This window comes from Petaurus breviceps, unplaced genomic scaffold, assembly GCF_028583685.1.
Source record: "Petaurus breviceps papuanus isolate PSGF00001 unplaced genomic scaffold, PetGlider_PUasm1.0 90919, whole genome shotgun sequence".
In the NCBI taxonomy this organism is placed as follows: domain Eukaryota; kingdom Metazoa; phylum Chordata; class Mammalia; order Diprotodontia; family Petauridae; genus Petaurus; species Petaurus breviceps.
This window is the reverse complement of record NW_027187378.1, coordinates 5,025,418-5,044,207: the sequence shown is the minus strand read 5'-3', so window position 1 is coordinate 5,044,207 and position 18,790 is coordinate 5,025,418. Positions and strand designations below refer to the sequence as shown.

Genomic DNA, 18,790 nt, shown 5'->3' with positions numbered 1-18,790 from the left:
AAATAACCTGTAAGATCTATGGATAAGGGAAGAGTTCATGACCAGACAACATAGAGAGGTTCACAGGAGATAAAATAGATAATTTTGATTACATAAAAATAAAAAGTTTTTGCACTGAAGATAAACCTTCAATGTAGCTAAAATTAAGAAGAACAGAAAACTGGGGAGGAAATCTTTGCAGTAAGTTTCTCTGATAAAGCACTCGTTTCTAATACACACACACACACACACACACACACACAAAACCTAGTCATATTTGTAAGAAAAAGAAGCATTTAGACCATTTTTATACAGCTATTAATATTGGCTATTTTTATATGGATTTTTAAACTCCTCTACAATCTTCCTTTAAAAACAGTGCAATTTTAAAACAAACTTACAGTGAACTTTGCCCTAAAGAATTAATCATCTTAAAGGACATTTATATGAGGCAGTATATTCCATATATAACCAAATTTACCAATTATGGAAGAAAACTAAAATTTCTAAGCCTTTATTGCATATTAATAAAAGAGATCTTTGAATATACAGCAATGTAAAACTTTTGAAAAATGTTAAACTCCTACACCTAGGAACAGTTGGTATGATGTAAAGGATGACAAGCATTGGTATGTAGAGCTTTGTACCAAAACACAGACATTTCTGCAAAACACCAACACTGAATTTTAAAAAGATGGCACAATGCTAGCAGGCATTCTTACAAAATTTTAAGATGAACCATACAACAGGTATTTAAATGCGATTTTCAAATAGCCTGCATCTTTTACCTTTTTCTTTTAGCTCTGTCAGTGTGGTCCCTATCTTTGTGGTATCTGTCCCTGTCCTTTTCACTATGCCTACTTTTCTCCTGTTCTTTGTCCTTTTCATGGTCTTCATTTTTAGGTTTATCTTGTTTTTTTTTCTCTACATTCCTATTATCTCTATTTGATTTTCCATCTGATCCTCGATCACTGTGTGATAACCGTGACCTCTCTTGGTCTTTGTGCCCTTCTTCCCTGCTTTTCCTGTCTCTCTCTTTCTCTTGGTTTCTGTCTCTATGTCTGTGTCTTTCAGACTCCTGCTCCCATTCTTTTTCATGTCTCTCTCTCTCTCTCTCTCTCTCTCTCTCTCTCTCTCTCTCTCTCTCTGTCTCTGTCTCTGTCTCTGTCTCTGTCTCTGTCTCTCTCTCTCTCTGTCTCTCTCTCTGTCTCTCTTTAGGTGATGTGAGTCACTATAAAATCTGTTGGTCTGTTGTGACTCTGTTAATGTGTATGAATGTTCTTGTGGCTTTGTTAAGCTTTGTCTTCCCAGGAACAGAGACTGTGAAGGATTTGAGATTGACTGGACACTGTGACACCCAATGTGGAGCAGGAACTGCACAGAGAGCTGGACAAGGAGATGGGAGTTGTCTGCCTTTGAACTCAGGTGGCAGTTGGTTAAATTTGGGTGGGAGCTGGGACCATGGAAGAAGAACCATGGAAGCTGAAAGCCTACCCTGAGTCAAGATGAAAAGACCTCTCCATGGCTACTGAGTAGTGACTGATGGAATTGTCTGAGTAGTGACTGATGAAATAGGATACTGAGTAGTGACTGATGAAATTGTAACTTCCTTGTGACCTAAGGGTGGATGGCTTTTGTATTTTCCACTACTCCTTAAGAGGATACTGAGTAGTGACTGTTGAAGTTGTAACTTAATTGCACCCCATGGGTGAAGAACTTTGGCTTTTATACTTTATGACCCTTAAGGAAGCTTGCCTCCTTAAGGATGATTAAATGATTGAGTTATTAAATGGTTGTACTTTGTTGAAAACGATGTGACCACTTGTTGAAAACTATGTGGCCATTTTAGTGATAAGTTATTGAGTTGTGACATGGTGAATACTGTATTTTGATTTTATGTGAATGTTTTGCACAGATTTGTTATTGAATAAATCAAGAGTCCACTACACTGTGTAACCAGAACCTTGAAAGCTGTTCACAGCAGCAGTCCTCTGGAAAGCTACTTGTGCATGGCTTTACACCAACCCACAGTACCAAAGGATTCATTATGAAACATACTGTCTACTTCCCATCAGAGCTGATATAAAATATATTGTGTTTTTTCTCCCTTCCTTCCTTTCTTCCTTCCTAATGTGGAAATTTGTTTTGCGTGCACACATATTTATAATAGGTTTTGTTTTTCTTTCCTTCTCAATGGTTGGAGGAGGAATAGAGGGAAAGAAAGAATTTGGGACTGAAAATAAAGCAAAACTTAATTTCAAAAAAAGATTAATTATTTAAGCTAACATTATTAAAAGTTGGGGCATATAATAGAAGATAAATTTCAACACACTGTCCCCAGTGTTTCTGTTCAGAAATTTGTAACAACAACAACAACGAAAATCTATTATGGTATTAAGGTATCATAGTTAGACTTTAATTATAGAAATGTTATTTGTAAATGGATTATTCCAACATTTTATTCTGTGGCAAATGATCCTTTCAATTGCACACATGCAGTGTGTGTGTTTTATATAAAAGGTTAGGAAATAAACTTGTGATTTCATTGATACAGAGAGCTTCAGGTGAGGGAACTCCTTCTGTGTATGCAGGTTGATACCTTCTCTATACCTTGGACACTTAGGGTAGTGGTTCTTAATGGTTTCAGTGCCCTTTGGCAACCTTAGGAAGCCTGTAGAACCCTTCTCAAAATAATGATTTAGATGCATAAAATAAAATGCATAGGATTACAAAGATAACTAATCATATTAAAATATAGTCAGAATTTTTTTTTTGAGAAAATTCATATACTCCAAGATAAGAAACCCCATCCTAGAGTGCTGTCCAGAGCAGAACTGTCAAACCACCTCTTACACTCTGGCTGCAAGGCACCTGTAATTGCAGCCCAAACTATATTAAAATGTAATTGGGAAATGTTTAATAAAATTAATAAAACATTACAACATAGATAATGTTGATTTTTTTTCCAAATCAATATGCAGTCAGAAAAGATCCTTTTTCTATTTGAGTTTGACACAGCTGACTGAGAGGTTATGTAATTTTCTCAGTGTCATTTGATCTTCTTTGATATGAGGCCAGCTGTCTGTACTGCCAATACATTATTTACAGCATCCACAATCATGATAAATATACCGATTGTGGCTATAAATATTCTCACATGGTGCTCGATCACAAAATATAACAAACTCTCCATATAGAGGACAGAAGCAAAACATTTATTCAGATGCCAGAAAACCAAATCCCAACATCAGGAAACCGAATCCATCATAGCAACATAGAAATTAATGCACCACAACACGGCAGAGAGCCACACCATCCTTTAGCCTTCCCACAAATCAATACAAGATCAATATTATCCTCACAAACCTGACTAACTCCTTCCCAAATGTCCTCTCTCTTTCCTGCCATCTTTCTGACTGACTCCCAGTTTCCTGTGGGCTCTGCTCTGCCCTTCAGCAAACTCCTCCCACCACAGGCTCCATATTATTACATTCAGCCTTTTAGGGGGCAGAGTTTATTTTCAAAACAGGGAAGGTCTTCAAATTCCTCTAGGCTTATTAAGGGGCAGGGAAGATCTTCACATTCCCATTACTATTACACCATCTCTCCTTTGTGCCATGCTACCTCATTGTGTTTATGTCTGTGTACGTTTGTGTGTGCATTCCCTTCTATAATTGGCAAAAACTCATTTTTTAGGGTTATTTGTTTTTAATTCATTTTATTCTGGCTTTTTATTTTAACGTAATTACTTTATTCCTGAAAAACTAAGAAATATTCATTATTTTTAGATTGAGGTTATTTAATGTATATAACTTGGAAAAAGTCTGCATGGAAATAATGACTAGTTTATCTTTCTTTTCATTAATCTCAACTGTTTGTTACTTGCTTTTCCATATACCTTCAATAAAATAACTATTGTCAGTCAAAGTACTAATCTTGAAGCATTGTAGAATGTTTTTTTGTCATCACCTTCTGTATCATCAGTGAAGGATTAAAGTGTATATTCATAATTTTAATACTTAATGCATTTTATAAGTTTGATTATTTAAAAAATGAAATTGAAATTTAGTAATTATTAATATTTGTTGATTTGTGAATTAATCATAGTCTGTATTATGCCAAAGTACAATTTTATAACTGTATTCGGTTATAGTTCTTTTCATTTTTTCATTTGTTTCATTCATCTTCTTTGCCAAATGTTCTAAGAAGATGTCCTTGGCAAAGAAAAATATGGGGTTTAAATATAAATGCTTTTGAAATGACCACAGTGTTCATGAGTGAGATCTCAAGGAAGTCCATCCATTTCCACCAGGCTCTCAAAATTAAGAACACAGTTTCTCCCTTATTCAAGCAAGCTATTGGGAACATTTTTTTTTATTTGTAATTGTTTATTTAAAACTAAACCTAAGGTAGTAAATCAGAGCTTTTGGTATAATTTTGACAATAAAGTGATCCTTAAGAAATGATCAAAGGGAATCATTCTGTTTGTTTTTTATACATTGGTTTTTATGTCCTTTAATCTCGTGGTGTTTCCAGTTCTAGTCTGAATTCAGTAATGCACACTTAACCTCTCACTTAAGTCTTCTTGGCAGAGCCTAATACTGTCATTGCCAGACTGACAGTGAGAGGGCCCAAGTTTGCCTGAGCAATCCATACAAGGTTAGTTACCCTGAAACAAAAAACAGTAGTTATCAGAAAATACATATCTTTCTTGGTTGTTGTTTCTGTCTTAGTAACCAAAGTTAAAACGAAAAATTGGAAGGTCAAGGAGTGTAAAGAATATCCATTGAAAAATAACCCACTTCTCAATTTTCTATAGGTTCACCTTTCCTAGCCAGTGAAGAGGGTGTACTTGGAGGGGTGATAGTTCTTCGATCTTGCAGATGTTCTGCAGAACCTGACTCCACACAAGATAAACAGACCCTTCTAGGTGAGTTTGTAATATTTGTTTAGGTGTATATATGTGTGTATATATGCGTGTGTGTATATACACATATGTATATATATTTACTGAAAGGATGAAAGTTATATAAAGAAAATTAGTCTTCTGTAAGGAAAGGATAACCTACTACAATGAGGGCTTCTGTTCTTCATTTACATTTTTTAAAATTCCCCTTCACTTACATTTGTCTGAAAATAAGCATATATATTTTAGAGTATAAATTATAAGCTCCAAGAGGGCAAGAGTTCTCATTAATTTATGTATCTTCTCTTACAACTATTATACTGTTTTACACATAAAAGTTCTGGATATTGAGTTCAATTGAATTAAATTATATTACATTCATTGTTCAATGGGTTCAGAACTCAAGAGCTCTATATTTTATTGCTGTGTCATTTCACTTGTGTCTGACTTTTCATGACCCTTTTGGGGTTTTCTTGACAAAGATACTAGAGTGGTTTGCCATTTCTTTCTCCAGCTCATTTTTCAAAAACGAGGCTAAAAGTTTAAGTGACTTGCCCAGGGTCACACAGCTAGTAAGTACTTGAGGCCGGATTTGAACTCATGCAGATGAATCTTCCTAATTTCAGGCCCAGCACTCTATCCACATAGCCACCTAGCTATCAACACTCTACAAGTCAGTTGACCCTGTTAACCTAACTCTTACAATAGAAATGACATTTATAGTTGACCTTTGTCATTCAGTTGTTTAGAAGTATAAAAATAATATCACCATGTACGTACATAGTATTTTTTTATCAGAGCCGAAATAAATTCATTATTATTTTATTTTTTCCCTCCAAATAAAATGTACTTATATGTAAGATGATCATTCTTCATTAAATACATATTTTGGTAAGCTAGAAGCAATTTTCTTACTGTATTTGGTGTTCAGCTCATTGTCAGTTGTACTAAATGATAATAGGAACAGTTGGGTAAGTAATGACCAAAACAAAAAAAAAATGGAGGTTGAATAAGTCTCTCCATAAAGAGCCAAAAGAGTTATATAATCTGTTTAGAATGATCTCTATTGCTACTCAGTTGCCTACCAGAAAGTAAAATAATGGTTAGTTATTCCAGTATTATGTCTGCATCAAATTCAGTCCTGAGAATTCATTTGTTCTTCTTTAGTTATGCAGTAAATCAGTGTCCCCTGACCATCTAGTATAATTCGTGTAGCAGCAAGAGAGGACACACTATGTACTAGGCTTTTTCATGACTTTCCCTGGAACTTCATTGGCACTTTGGTTGTCAGCAGGCGTAGGAATTTAGAGCTATAAGAAATCCTGCAGGTATCTATTCAACTTCCTCATTTTGCAGATTCAGAAACTGAGACCCAGAAGGGGAAGAGATTTGTCCAGGGTCACATGGATAGTAAGTAGCCGAGCAGATTTGAATTCAGGGCCCATGCTCAAAAATCACTGGTTTTTTCCCATACTATATCTTGTTGCTTTTTCTACTTTTGCGTGCCCAACTCTCCTAACAGATACTGAAAGCATTATTACTCTTATTTTAAGATGAAGAAATTGATGCTTATAGATGAGATTTGTCCATGGCCACACAACCAGTAAGCATTGGAGCCATAACTCAACCCCCTACATAACCAGACTGCAAGTTTAGTATTCTTTTTATTATATCCTGCTCTTTTTTGGGGCACCATTTATAACTCAACTTAACAGCTTTTATAACTTTTGAACTTAAATGCACTCAATAAAATACTTTTTAATAAAATAAAATGCTTTTAAATTTCAGCACTTTCTGTAATCATCTATATGTCTGAAAATTATAGATAGAGTAGGATTTCCTCTTTAAAAGAACCCTGAACAATTTTCTATTAATTTTTGACAGACTTCTTAGGAAACCATTACTCTTTGCTATGTACATGACAAAGGTCAGAAAGTAGGTTACCCAACAGACAATAGCAGAGGAAGTCAAGAATGAAGTATGGGGAATGTTCATCTTTTCCTTTCTACTTCTTTATTTTTTTGTTACTCATGTATGTGGATATACTTTTAGGATAGCTCTTCCCTTTCTATCAATCAAAAAATACTGGTTAATCTAAGATTTGTAATTAGCATGCTTATATTACTGTTACCCTTCACGTTCTGGATGTGATGGCACTAAGTTGTTTGTTTTACTCTTATATAGCAATTACTACATCCTATCAGTGAGTATTTCTGTCTCTCTCTGTCTCTCTTTGTCTCTGTCTTTCTCTGTCTCTCTCTCTCTCTGACTCTCTCCCTCCTTTTCTTCCCTTCTAATTTCCCCCTACAGTCATTTACTAGAAGATCATCCATTGTCACATCCTGGGCCCTCTACCCTTCTTTCTATATACTCTTTCATTAAATGACTTTGTCAGTGATCGTAGGTTCAATTAGCATTTCTGTTTATATGACTACCAGTTTTCTGTATCCAACCCTAGTCTCTTCAGATTCAGCTCTGCATTACCAACTGCCTATTAGATGTTTTGAAGTAGATGTCACAAAGATATCTCAGATTCAATATGGTCAGAATAGAACTCTTCCCCTTAAATATACCCATCTCATGGACTTCCCTATTTCTGTTGAGAAACCTGCCATCATTCCAGTCACCAGGTTTGCAACTATGGTATCTTCCTCAATTTCTTCGTTTCACTCACATTAACACATCCAATTGCCAAATCTTGTATTTTCACCTCCACATCTCTTGCATCCATGTCCTCTCCACCCAAAGAGAAATTACCTTAGTGCAGACCATTATCACCTCCCATCTAAACAACATCAATAGCTTCCTAATTGTTCTCTGCTTCAAGTATTTTCCCACTCCAGTTCATACTACATAGATAACAAAATTATTTTCCAAAAGGTAGAAGTCTGACCACATCATCCTGCCCCATATTCAGTGATTTCCTGTTACCATTAGGATCAAATATCAACCTTTGGATTTACCATTTCAAGTCTATACAGCCTGACCCCTTCCTACTTTTCCAGACTTCTTATCCTTTAATACCACTCACAAAAGATCATTCAGTCATACTGCCCATCTTGCCATTCATAACATACAACACTCCTACTCTTACCTCTGTGACTTTGCATTGACTGTCCCCCAATGCCTGGAGTGTTCTCCCTCCCCATGTATTTTGCTTAGAATCCTTTCAAAAATTCATTCAAGCTGCATGGAGCTTTTTCTGGTCCCCTCATCTTGTTGAGTCTTCCTCCCCACATCACCCTATACTTGCTCTTTTTTTTTAAATTCTCAGTTCCAAATTCTCTCCCTTCCTCCTCCCCTCCTCCACCTACTGAAAAAGCAAGAAGTATGATACCCTATACATATGAAGTCATGCAAAATATATTTTCACATTAGCCACATTGGAAAAAAATAAAAGAAAGTGGAAAAAATATGCCTTAACCTGCACTTCATCATTTCTCTCTCTGGAGGTGGGTAGCATTTTTAATCATCAGTCCTTTGGGATTATCATGGATCATTGTATTTATCAGATTAGGTAAAACTTGCACAGTTGATAGTTGTTACAGTATTGCTGTTACTGTGTTCAATGTTCTGTTCTGCTCATTTCACTTTGCATCAGCTCATAGAAATTTTCCTAAGTTTTTCTGAAGCCATCCCCTTCATCATTTCTTATAGCACAGTAGTATTCTATTATAATCATATGGCACAACTTCTTCAACCATTCTCTATTTGATGGGCATCCCCTCAATTTCCAGTTCTTTGCCATCACAGGAAGAACTGCTATACTAGTACTTCCTTTGTATGCTTTTTGTACATATTTATTTATGTAAATATTGTTGCCCTCCTTTTTAATGTTAATTTCTTGCCCTTGTATTTGCATCCCCATTGTCTAGCACTGTGCACCATGGGGTACTTAATAAATGTGTGTTGATTGATCGGTCAGCTTTTCCTTGTTATTTTATGGAAGCAAGAGGAGGGCATGGAGAGAGAGAAACCATTTACAAGGGTGACTAAACAAAAGCTGAAAAACTTTCTTGCCAGGGAAGAGTGGGGAGCAAAGTGAGCAAATAATCAGACCAAAGGTTGCTCCCTTCCCTCTCTTTTAACATTCTCTCCTATACTCCCCAAGGAATATTTTTCTTTTTCTTTCTCCTTTACCTTATCCAACATTTAGAGATTTTTTTCTTGCCTTTACCTTCTGTTATGAATATATTCTTCCCTTAATGCTGGTGGGAATTTTGTGGGGTTATTATTATATGTGTAATGTTTGTATAGGATTACAAACTTGTAAAGTTTAGGAGATCTTGTGTGAACACTTCCCTGGGGGGGGGAGGGGGATGTAAGACATTCCTCATACATCTAAGTTTGTAGAAGTGGGGTAGAGCTTTGCAAATGTAAAGGAATAATAGCACCTAGAAGCACTGACCCTGTAATTTGTTGAATAAAGCCCAGGAGAGGATGCCAATTCTGAAGCAAAAAGGAACAGGGAGTTTATCTGGAGGTAACCACAGAAAAGGATGTATTACAGCTTCTTTTTTCCTGAGACAGTATGATAGCCAATCATTTGGCAGTCAGGGTCGAGGAACCTAACATTGGAACAGGATTATTTAATTCCAGAAGCTGTGCCAACCATTTATAGAGAAGTTGAAGATCTGTCAGAATAAGAGGTTTCTGCCCTCTGTAACTTGTCAATTCTGTGTTCTATAAACTAGTTTTATTTTGCATCATTTCCGTTAGCTTTTGAAGACTCTATCTTCAGTTCAACAATTCAAACATATGTTAAGTGTCTGCTATGTGCAATTTGGGCTGAGGACTAAAGGAGACAAAGATTAAAAAATGATGCAGTCTTTGCCCTCCAGAATCATTACATTTTATATGTGTGGTCTGTGTGGGGCAAAACAAAGGGCATGTTCACTCCAAAGTCAAGAGAATTTTAAAAATAGTCGGGATCCCACTAGACCAGACAAGGACTGGTGGCAGTGGAAGAGAAGTAAAAGAGCCCAGCTCTGAGGTACAAGTACTGTAGAGAGTGAATACAAAGAGAAAACATCATGAATCAATCCCCCTTCCTGCTTAGGGAAGTTTTGTGAGAACCTAGATGCCCATATGACCAATTGATTATTTGCAATAGAGTCTTGAGTTCATGGATAATTCATTTTTATCAGAACCAACATATTCAGGTGCTTTTTAAAAAACTCAGTAGCAACTGATGCAAAGTAGGTACAAAGTGGGCACATTATACTCACATATAACTTATCTGAATCCAACTATATGACCTGGTAGGGAAAAAGAAAAAGAAAAAAGAGAGAAGAGACTGAAACAGAGAGAGGGATTCTGTTGCCATTCCACTGAGTAAATGTCTGTCGTGGATTGTTCAAGAGATGAGAGATGGGAATCCATTCTGTGAATATCTTGGCCTCACTGTGTAATTTTAGAATCAATACTTCATATACCCACACTATTCATTCTGGTTTGGTGTGTATGCATGACAACCTTAGTTGTCCTTCCTAGCATTCTTAGACAGCTAGAAGATCCTTCCTGTGTTCTTTTTGACTTCTTATATCCTTTTTTGTCTCATTGTGAATCAGAAAGAAGGAACAGTTATGCTGTGGCTAAATGCAATCACATTGATGTGAGACCATATTTCCCTAATATATATTTTCTGCCATTTATCTTCACCTGTTTTTGTTTTCCTTTGAACAGAAAACTTGGTTCCTGCCTCTTTTCCTGGCTTTGCTATAATGAAAAATAAATTTTGCATTCTATCTCCATAGCAACCATCACAGATTGATTTATTCTCTGGTACAGACTACTTTCTTTTAAAGAAATCCTAACCCTTTCAATTAAAGTTGGTATAAAGAGATTACACTGTATAATGACTCATTTAATGGTTTTGAAGGGTAATTTTTACTGTATTGGATTTTTTTACTTTACACACTTACTTTAGAACCTAACCCTGTATGCCTGCATAAGATATGACTCCACTTCAGATGTTAAATAGTAAAAAGTGCTGTTATTATTTTTAAGGTGAGGTCAAGTGAAAGCTTGTTTCAATAATTCTATAGCAGCAGAAGAAAATATTGCCACTTTATTTCCAGTTTGTACTGCCACAGAATATGCAATCCTATCCTTTTTTTAAAAATAAATGTTATGGGAAGTTGAATGTTGGGTAATGATGAGTGGGATAAGGAGGGGAAAGGCAAGAAAGTTCAGAAGCAACTGAAAAAAAGAACAGAAGACAGGGACTTGCAAATGATCTCATAAATGGACAATTTGGATGTGAACATGGTTGCAACACCCATCTCACAGTAATGAAAAGCTGGCAAGGCATGGACAGAGATCACTGTCTTAAAACAAAACAAATGCCTGCCCATGGAATGAAACAGCTGAGAAGAATTCATTTTCTCTCAGCTCTTAAGAGAAAAACAATGTATTTCTACCTGCTGAAGTACCGTTGTGTACTTTTCATGTGTTTTCCAGGCCCCTGCAGATGGGCTTTATTGGTGCCGCTGCGCATAGCATGGTTAATAAATATGTAAACAAAAGCACACAGAGCTTTCCAGTGAAGAAAATAATGAGTTCTCTCTCATTTTAAGCTTGTGATTAGATACATTTAATTAGAGTTCATGCAGATATAATTATATGGGATAAATTCCTAATCTTTCAACACAGTCCCATTTCTTGTCTTATTCACTTGCCCTCATGGAACTGATCTGAGCATCGAACTAACTCCCTTTGAAGTGAGCAGGATCTCCATGTTTGGATCAGCCCTGTTGGGAGACAGAGCACGATGAGAAACAGGCTGCATGGTTTTCCATGGATTGTTGACAGCTAAGAAAAACAAAAGCTGAGAATGTGCAAGCATTCAGGATATAAGGCGATAGGATTTATATTGGAAATGCAATGAATCTTTGTCAGTAGCCCTTCCACAAAGACAACATTATTGTTAATTGGAAGCCAGTGATAGAAAAGCAGGTACTGAAATGTTCACTGAGTGAAAATCTAGATTGAAAAAACAACCACTTTTAAATCAGGATAGAAGCCTTACTTTAAAAATAAAGGATATTAAATTCTTCCATCTAAACAGGATTCTATATTTTTAATAACTGCATATGATGATATTTTATTATACTTGGTTAATCAAACTTTAGGAGTTAAAACTTCCTCTCCTAGCAGGTAGGTCAATAGATGTTCCTTGTTGATTTTTTACTTGATATGACTTGAAAAATGCTAAATTCCTTTATCATTTCCCATTTAATCTAATAAATTCTGCAGTTTCCAGTTGCAACTTCACACTAGTGAGTTTTTCCCCTCTTTTTCAGAAGAGGAAAAATTGTTCTAATGATTAATTTTTGCTGCTGTTACCAAAGCATTCTGTGGTTTTAAAATAAAAAAAAAATGTTAGGTTGAGTTGATGCTTCCTGGAACATTAAAAAGATAAAAGGTCATTTTACTGTAAGTAAAAATTCCAAACCGCCTTTTGGTTTTACTGGCATTAAAAATTTGGCGAGCATTTATAAACACATGCACTTCAAAGGAGATATATTCTTGTGGCACCCGGCAATATCACTTATTTCCATTACACAGTACACTCTATTTTTAAGCAGTTGTGACTAGGCAATTCAATCTGCATTTACACTACATTAAAATTTGGCCATTTAATTTTTTTTTAAATTGAAAACACAGAAACCTTCTCAGAATGTGACTTTTCAATAAGAGTAAACTAGATTTTAGTCTTGTAGAAAAAGGTTTTCCTTGAAGTAAATAAGAAGTCTGATTTTCAAATGGAATTAAAGACACCTGTTAGGTGGGAGGGGCCTAGTGACATTGTGGGGGAAGGGTAGTGCTTGTTATTTAGTTTCAACAGCACTTTCTAATTACTAAGATTGATAATATTTCTGTAAGATTGGCTGATCTTTTTTCCCATTTTAAAGATGAAACTATACTAGAAGACAAAGTTTGTAAAGTGAATTAATGATAGACATAGTATTTGAACTTTTAGCATTTAAGTTACATGAATTCTAGTTCTTTCTCTTTATGTTCAAATTATTTTACCTTTTCCAAGTCTAAATTTTCAGTTATAATATTTATTTACAATTAGTCACCTTCCTATGTATGCCCCAAACTTTCTTCTGGACTAGAAAGATGACATCCATTACTCCATCTGCAGTCATTGAACTTGTAATTAATCACTATAAGGTCTCAGTCCTGAAACCCATTCTTTCATGGCCTCTGAAACATAGTCATATAGGAACTCTGAATATTGATTTAACTAGTAACAATGTTTATTAGGACAATTTTATAAAACAGGAAGATATTTCCAAAAGTTAGGGAGCCAATTTTTTCATATCAAAAGATGCTATAAATCACTCTTCTTTATAGCTGCTCAGTAAATTGTTTGACAAATTAATAAAATACAAGTTGTAAAAAATCCTATCACAATGACGAATTCTTTCTTTTAAAAAAATCCAACCTCCAGTCATTTCAACGGTTTGCCATTTCAAACAGTTTTCAGTACAATGAAATGAAAATATGGGTTGTGTCTTGTGGCACATATTCTATCCTGGACTAGTACTCAGATGAGCTGGGAGTTGGATGCTAGTCCTAGCTCTGCCACTTACTAAGTATGCAACTATGGGTAAGCCACTTGGGGAAGCTCAGCTTGCCTGCCTCATGAGATTTTTGTGACCATAAAATAGGATGTAAAATACGATTTGACCAACATTTTTCTTTGTTTATCTTCCTTCCCTTTAAATCTATATAGGCCTTTGTAGAGTTTTCACTTCTTTGCTCATTATTTTTCAGTCATGATTTATCATCGTTTGCCTCCTAAGCCTTCCTAATTCCCATAAATATTAGTTTTCTCTCCCCACCATCTTCCTCACTCTCTCCCTTTCTCCCCTTCTAACTGTATTCCCGTTATTATAATTGTAATTGCATTGTTGTGTACTTATATCCACTGAACAGAATGTAAACTTATTGAATGTAGGAACCTATTTCCTTTTTTTTTTGTATTCCCAGTGCATACCAGTTTGTTAAATCAAACTGAATTGGCAGTAATTGAATTTTTTGTGAATTCTCTAGCAGTATATTAAAATAAAAGTAGTGATGGAAAAGATAGCACAATGGTATGGCATTGTTACACGCTTTTGTTGAGTCCTTTATAGTTACATTAATAATAATAATCTCTAGCATTTATATAGTGTTTTGAGGTTTGTAAACGGCTTTACAAATATCGCATTTGAGCTTCACCGCAACCCTGAGAGGTAGGTTCTGTTATTATCCTCATTTTACAGATGATGAAAATGAGGCAGGCAAAGGTTAAGTGACTTTCCAAGGATCATTCTTTTTTTTTTTTTTTAGAGCAATTGGGGTTAAGTAACTTGCTCAAGGTTACACGGCCAGTTATTTCTGGGTGTGGTGCTAAGTGTCTAAGCTCGGATTAGATCCCAGGTTATCCCAACTTTGGGGCCTGTGCTCTTACTCACTTCGCCACCTGGCCACCCCAGATCATTCTATCAAATAACTCTGAGAAAAACTCTAAGAGGAGGATTTTTTAAATGTATATTTTTAAATCCTTAACTTTTCAAATAAATGTAATTGTTTTTATTAAATAAACAATTTAAACACTATGCTAAGTAGCATAGAGTATGTTATGAACCAGGTTCTTAGGAGCACCAGCTAGTATGACAACATTCCTTCGTAAATAGGTTCTCAGTATGTTCCCATTTTCCTTGTAAGAAATTCTGGGGTATTAAGGGCAAGCAGAGAGGATTTAAATGGTGAAGGGACTCAGTTCTGCTGAGGACTATTAACAATTTGAGTACAAGCATTTTACAAAAAAAAAAAAAGACTTAGAAAAAGGCACAAGTTTTCTCTATCTGGCTTGACTATAAAATATGTGTACACACAGAAAATTTCACCATAGCCCTGGTAAGGAAATTTTGTTTGTTTGATCTTAATATAAGATAACTGATTGGAGATTCTTTGCTTAAAAGAGAGATCCAAGGAGAAAGCAATGTGTGAATAGCAGTTACCTAGAACATGAGGAAGTTGCAATTTAAATGCCACTTGAAGGCAAACCCCAAAGCTTGAGTTGAGAGCTGTCACACATCGTATATTGTCAGGACAACTGAAGTAGAACCCCTCTCAGGAGGAATACCCTGAGGGGTTAATACAGTAGTCTGAAAGCAGTTAATGTAATTTTAACAATTTTGCAGAGACTGGCCTGTAACATTATGTACAAATCATTCTGATTTTCCTCCCAGTCCCCATTAGCTTGTCATCTTGGTAGAACACATGTTCTACACATCTCTGTGGCACAGTGTCAGTCACTGTAACCATATATTGACACTGCTTCTACTTTCCTCAAATTACAGTCATCTGACATGAAATATTATGATGTCAGTTGTGGATGAACATATATCAAAGATCTTATTTTTATTTTTTACATAAACTAATGTTAAGATATACTGAGCAATTTTTGTCTTTTAAAAAATTATCTTGATATTACCTATTGACAGTTTTTCCCATGCTTTAAAAAAATAGGTCCAGTACCTAATATTGGTATTTTACAAATGTTAGCTTAATGATAAATGTTCCAGTTATCACAATGAAAATAATGTATTAGTGCTATCTACTTAACAACATTTGCTGCCACTCTCATGTAATTCTATTTTTGATGTATATGGAAATTTTGACCCATTAGCAGGAATCAAAGCTTTAGTCTCGTTTAATTACATTTTAATTGTAAAGGATGACACTTTTCCTATTAAAATTCTGAGTTTTAATTATTATTGAAAGTTCAACAACAGGCTGTATTATTATCATTTTTTTAAAAAATTACTACTACTACTACTATTTACATAGTACTTACTAGTGCCAGACAGTGTTCTAAACACTTTACAATTATTAACTAATTTGATCCTCACAACACTGGGAAGTAGGTACTATTATTATCCTCATTTTACAGATTAGGAAACTGAGGCAAACAGAGGTTGTCACTTGCCCAGGGTTACACAACTAGTAAGTGTCTGAATTCAAATTTGAACTCGGGTCTTCCTGACTCCAGGCCCAGTTCTCTATTCACAGCACCACCTAACTGCTGAATAAAAGGATTGGCTCCTCAAGTAACTAAAGATTAGAGTTTAATGTAATTTAAATTTTACATTTAAAAGAATTTAACCAATAATAATATTTTATTCATCTTTTTAAAAAATTGTTTATTTCCTAGTTTTCTTTTTTTATTTGGAAGCAAGGCAGTTGGAGTTAAGTGACTTGCCCAAGGTCACACAATTAGTGTTAGATGTCTGAGGCTGGATTTGAATTCAGGTTCTCCGGACTCCAGGACCAGTGCTCTATTCACTGTGCCACCTAGCTGCCCCTGTTTCCTAGTTTTCTAATGGAAAAGATTGTCTAAGGCAAGTTTTCCAGGTGGAAGGCTTTATTCTGTCAGTAAATCATTTTGGGTTATCACTATTCTAAACAGTAATCCAAAGCCATTTTCTTTCCTTTTCTTTTTTAAATTTAAATTTATTTATTTACTTTTAGTTTGCAACATTCACTTCCACAATCCCTTGAGTTTCAAATTTTCTCCCTCTCCCTTCCCTCTCCCCTCCCCACCATGGTGACATGTAATCAAATACAGGTTCTACAAATACCTTCACATTAAACATTAGTTAAGTTGTAAAGAAGGATTATAACCAATGGGGTGAACAATGAGAAAGAAAGAACAAAACAAAACACAAACGAGAGAGAGCAAGTAGTTTGCTTCAATCTGCATTCAGACTCTGTAGTTCTTTCTCTGAATGTGGATATCCCCTTCCATCATGAATCTTTTGTAGTTGTCTTCTAACCTTATATTTCTGAGAGGAGCCCAGTCTATCAAAGTTAGTTGTCACAGATACGGTGTGTCTGTAATTGTGTACAAAGTTCTCCTGGTTCTGCTCTCCTCATTCAGTATCAGTTTATATAAGTCTCTCCAAGTTAGTATGAAGTCTGCCTGTTGCTCATTTCTTATAGCACAATAGTTTTCCATTACATTCATATACCACAACTTGTTTAGCCATTCTCCAATTGATGGGCATCCCCTTGATTTCCAATTCTTTGCCACCACAAATAGAGCTGCTATAAATATTTTTGTATATATGGGTCCTTGTCCCACTTCTATGATTTCTTTGGGATATAGTCCCAGAATTGCTGGGTCAAAAGGTATGTACTTTTTTACAGCCCTTTGGGCATAGTTCCAGCTTGCTCTCCAGAATGGCTGGATCGGTTCAAAACTCCATCAACAATGCATTAGTCTTCCAATTTTTGCACATCCTCTCCAGCATTTATCATTTTCCTGTTTTATAATGTTAGCCAATTGGACCAGTAAGATGTGGTACCTCGAGTTGTTTTGATTTGTATTTCTCTAATCAATAGTGATTTAGAGCATTTTTCATATCCTTATAGATATCTTTAATTTCCTCCTCTGAAAACTGTCTGTTCATATCCCCAAAGCCATTTTCAAAATGGCTGATAGGTGTCATTTTCTGAGGTCTTAGTAGGATCTAGAAATTAGTACTTGCCAAAGATGAAAAATTTGTCATGAAAGTACACTGATTCCTTTTAAAGAGGGAAATAAATATATGAATATAGGTAAACTTTAAAAATTTGAATTTTGTTCATTTCAGCATTTATGATCATTTGAACGTTGGGAATTTACCTTTGATTAGCAAATTTATTCTCGTATTCTCATGCACAAATTAACTGTGTAAGATTATAGAGGAGTAGGGTTAAAAATACTTGGAACAACAAGATTTGTTCAGCCACCTGTGAAAAATCCATCTATAAATAAAAACTGGAATGTAATTTGTTGATTATTCTGTTATTAAAGAAAGTTCCTGAAAGACTTCTACTTAAAAACAAGTTGTTCACTTTACTTAATTTGCTGTCTATTCTAAAACTAATAAAATTGTATTTCTTTAAAAATATTTCATATTTCAGATTTTGTTTAGGTTGGCAACCCTTCTTTCTCATTGTTTTGAATAATTGAGTACTACTGTGTTTTGTAAAGGTTATTATAATGAAGTAGTCACTACTAAAAGAAATATTCCTTACATGTGTAATTCACCTTATGGTATAAAGGTAGACCTTGAAGATTTTTGAGTAATTTCAAGTTTTGTGAATTGACTTGCATTTTAAATTAGCAAAGTGGTTTACTATTTTGAAGGACCTTATGGATTTTCTGCAAAGCAAAAAAAGTCATTTTTTTCTTTTCTTATTTTCTTTTTTATTTTTCTAAGTGTACTTATCAATGATTATCATTTTTTGCTTGGGGACAAGAATGAAAATGTATTTGAAGAAATGTCAGTTTTGTATGCAAATACAATTACTTAGTCATGATGGAGAGGGAAATTCGGTAAGACTTGTTGAGTCCATTGACTCTTAGGAGATTTAGAATATTCCAGACTTTGTGTATAGAAGAATAACATCTGTAAAAACTTGCTTGCTTGACTTGCGTGATGGTGTTTTCTTACAGCCTTCAGTTGAGAGTCTGTTGAGCAGATTGGCAGATTGGGTGATTAATTAATTATGAGGGAGTAAGCCACATAGCTAAAGAGAATTTTTTTTTCCTTCTGGTTTTTTCTTCCACAGATGTCTGGCAAAGGCTTCAAAATCTTAGGATCACTGATCCTAAAGTTATGTCTGAATTCAAATACTTGTCTTCAGGCTTAATTGGCTGATAGATATAAACAGACTGGTGGCCAAGTATTCATAGGCTTCAGTGTTGAGTAATGCATTTTGATCATCACAGACTTCTGACATTTTTTTTAAAAGACAGGTGTAGAGACGTTTGCTTTAAAGGCTTGTTGGTTTGCCTTGGAAAAAACACACTTTGGGGTGTTGCTATACTCAGAAAATTATTTTTAAAAGAAGCTG

General features: G+C 35.1%; 1 protein-coding gene across 4 annotated transcripts in view; it reads left to right on the top strand.

The window, feature by feature from the left end:
- Positions 1-18,790, top strand: part of TASP1 (taspase 1) — a 326,885-nt gene that overhangs the window by 270,319 nt on the left and 37,776 nt on the right. For all 4 annotated transcript variants that reach the window (XM_069075434.1, XM_069075433.1, XM_069075435.1 and 1 more), the window contains one exon: positions 4,799-4,909. In XM_069075434.1, the coding sequence (XP_068931535.1) occupies positions 4,799-4,909 (111 nt within the window). The remainder of the gene's footprint in view (positions 1-4,798; positions 4,910-18,790) is intronic.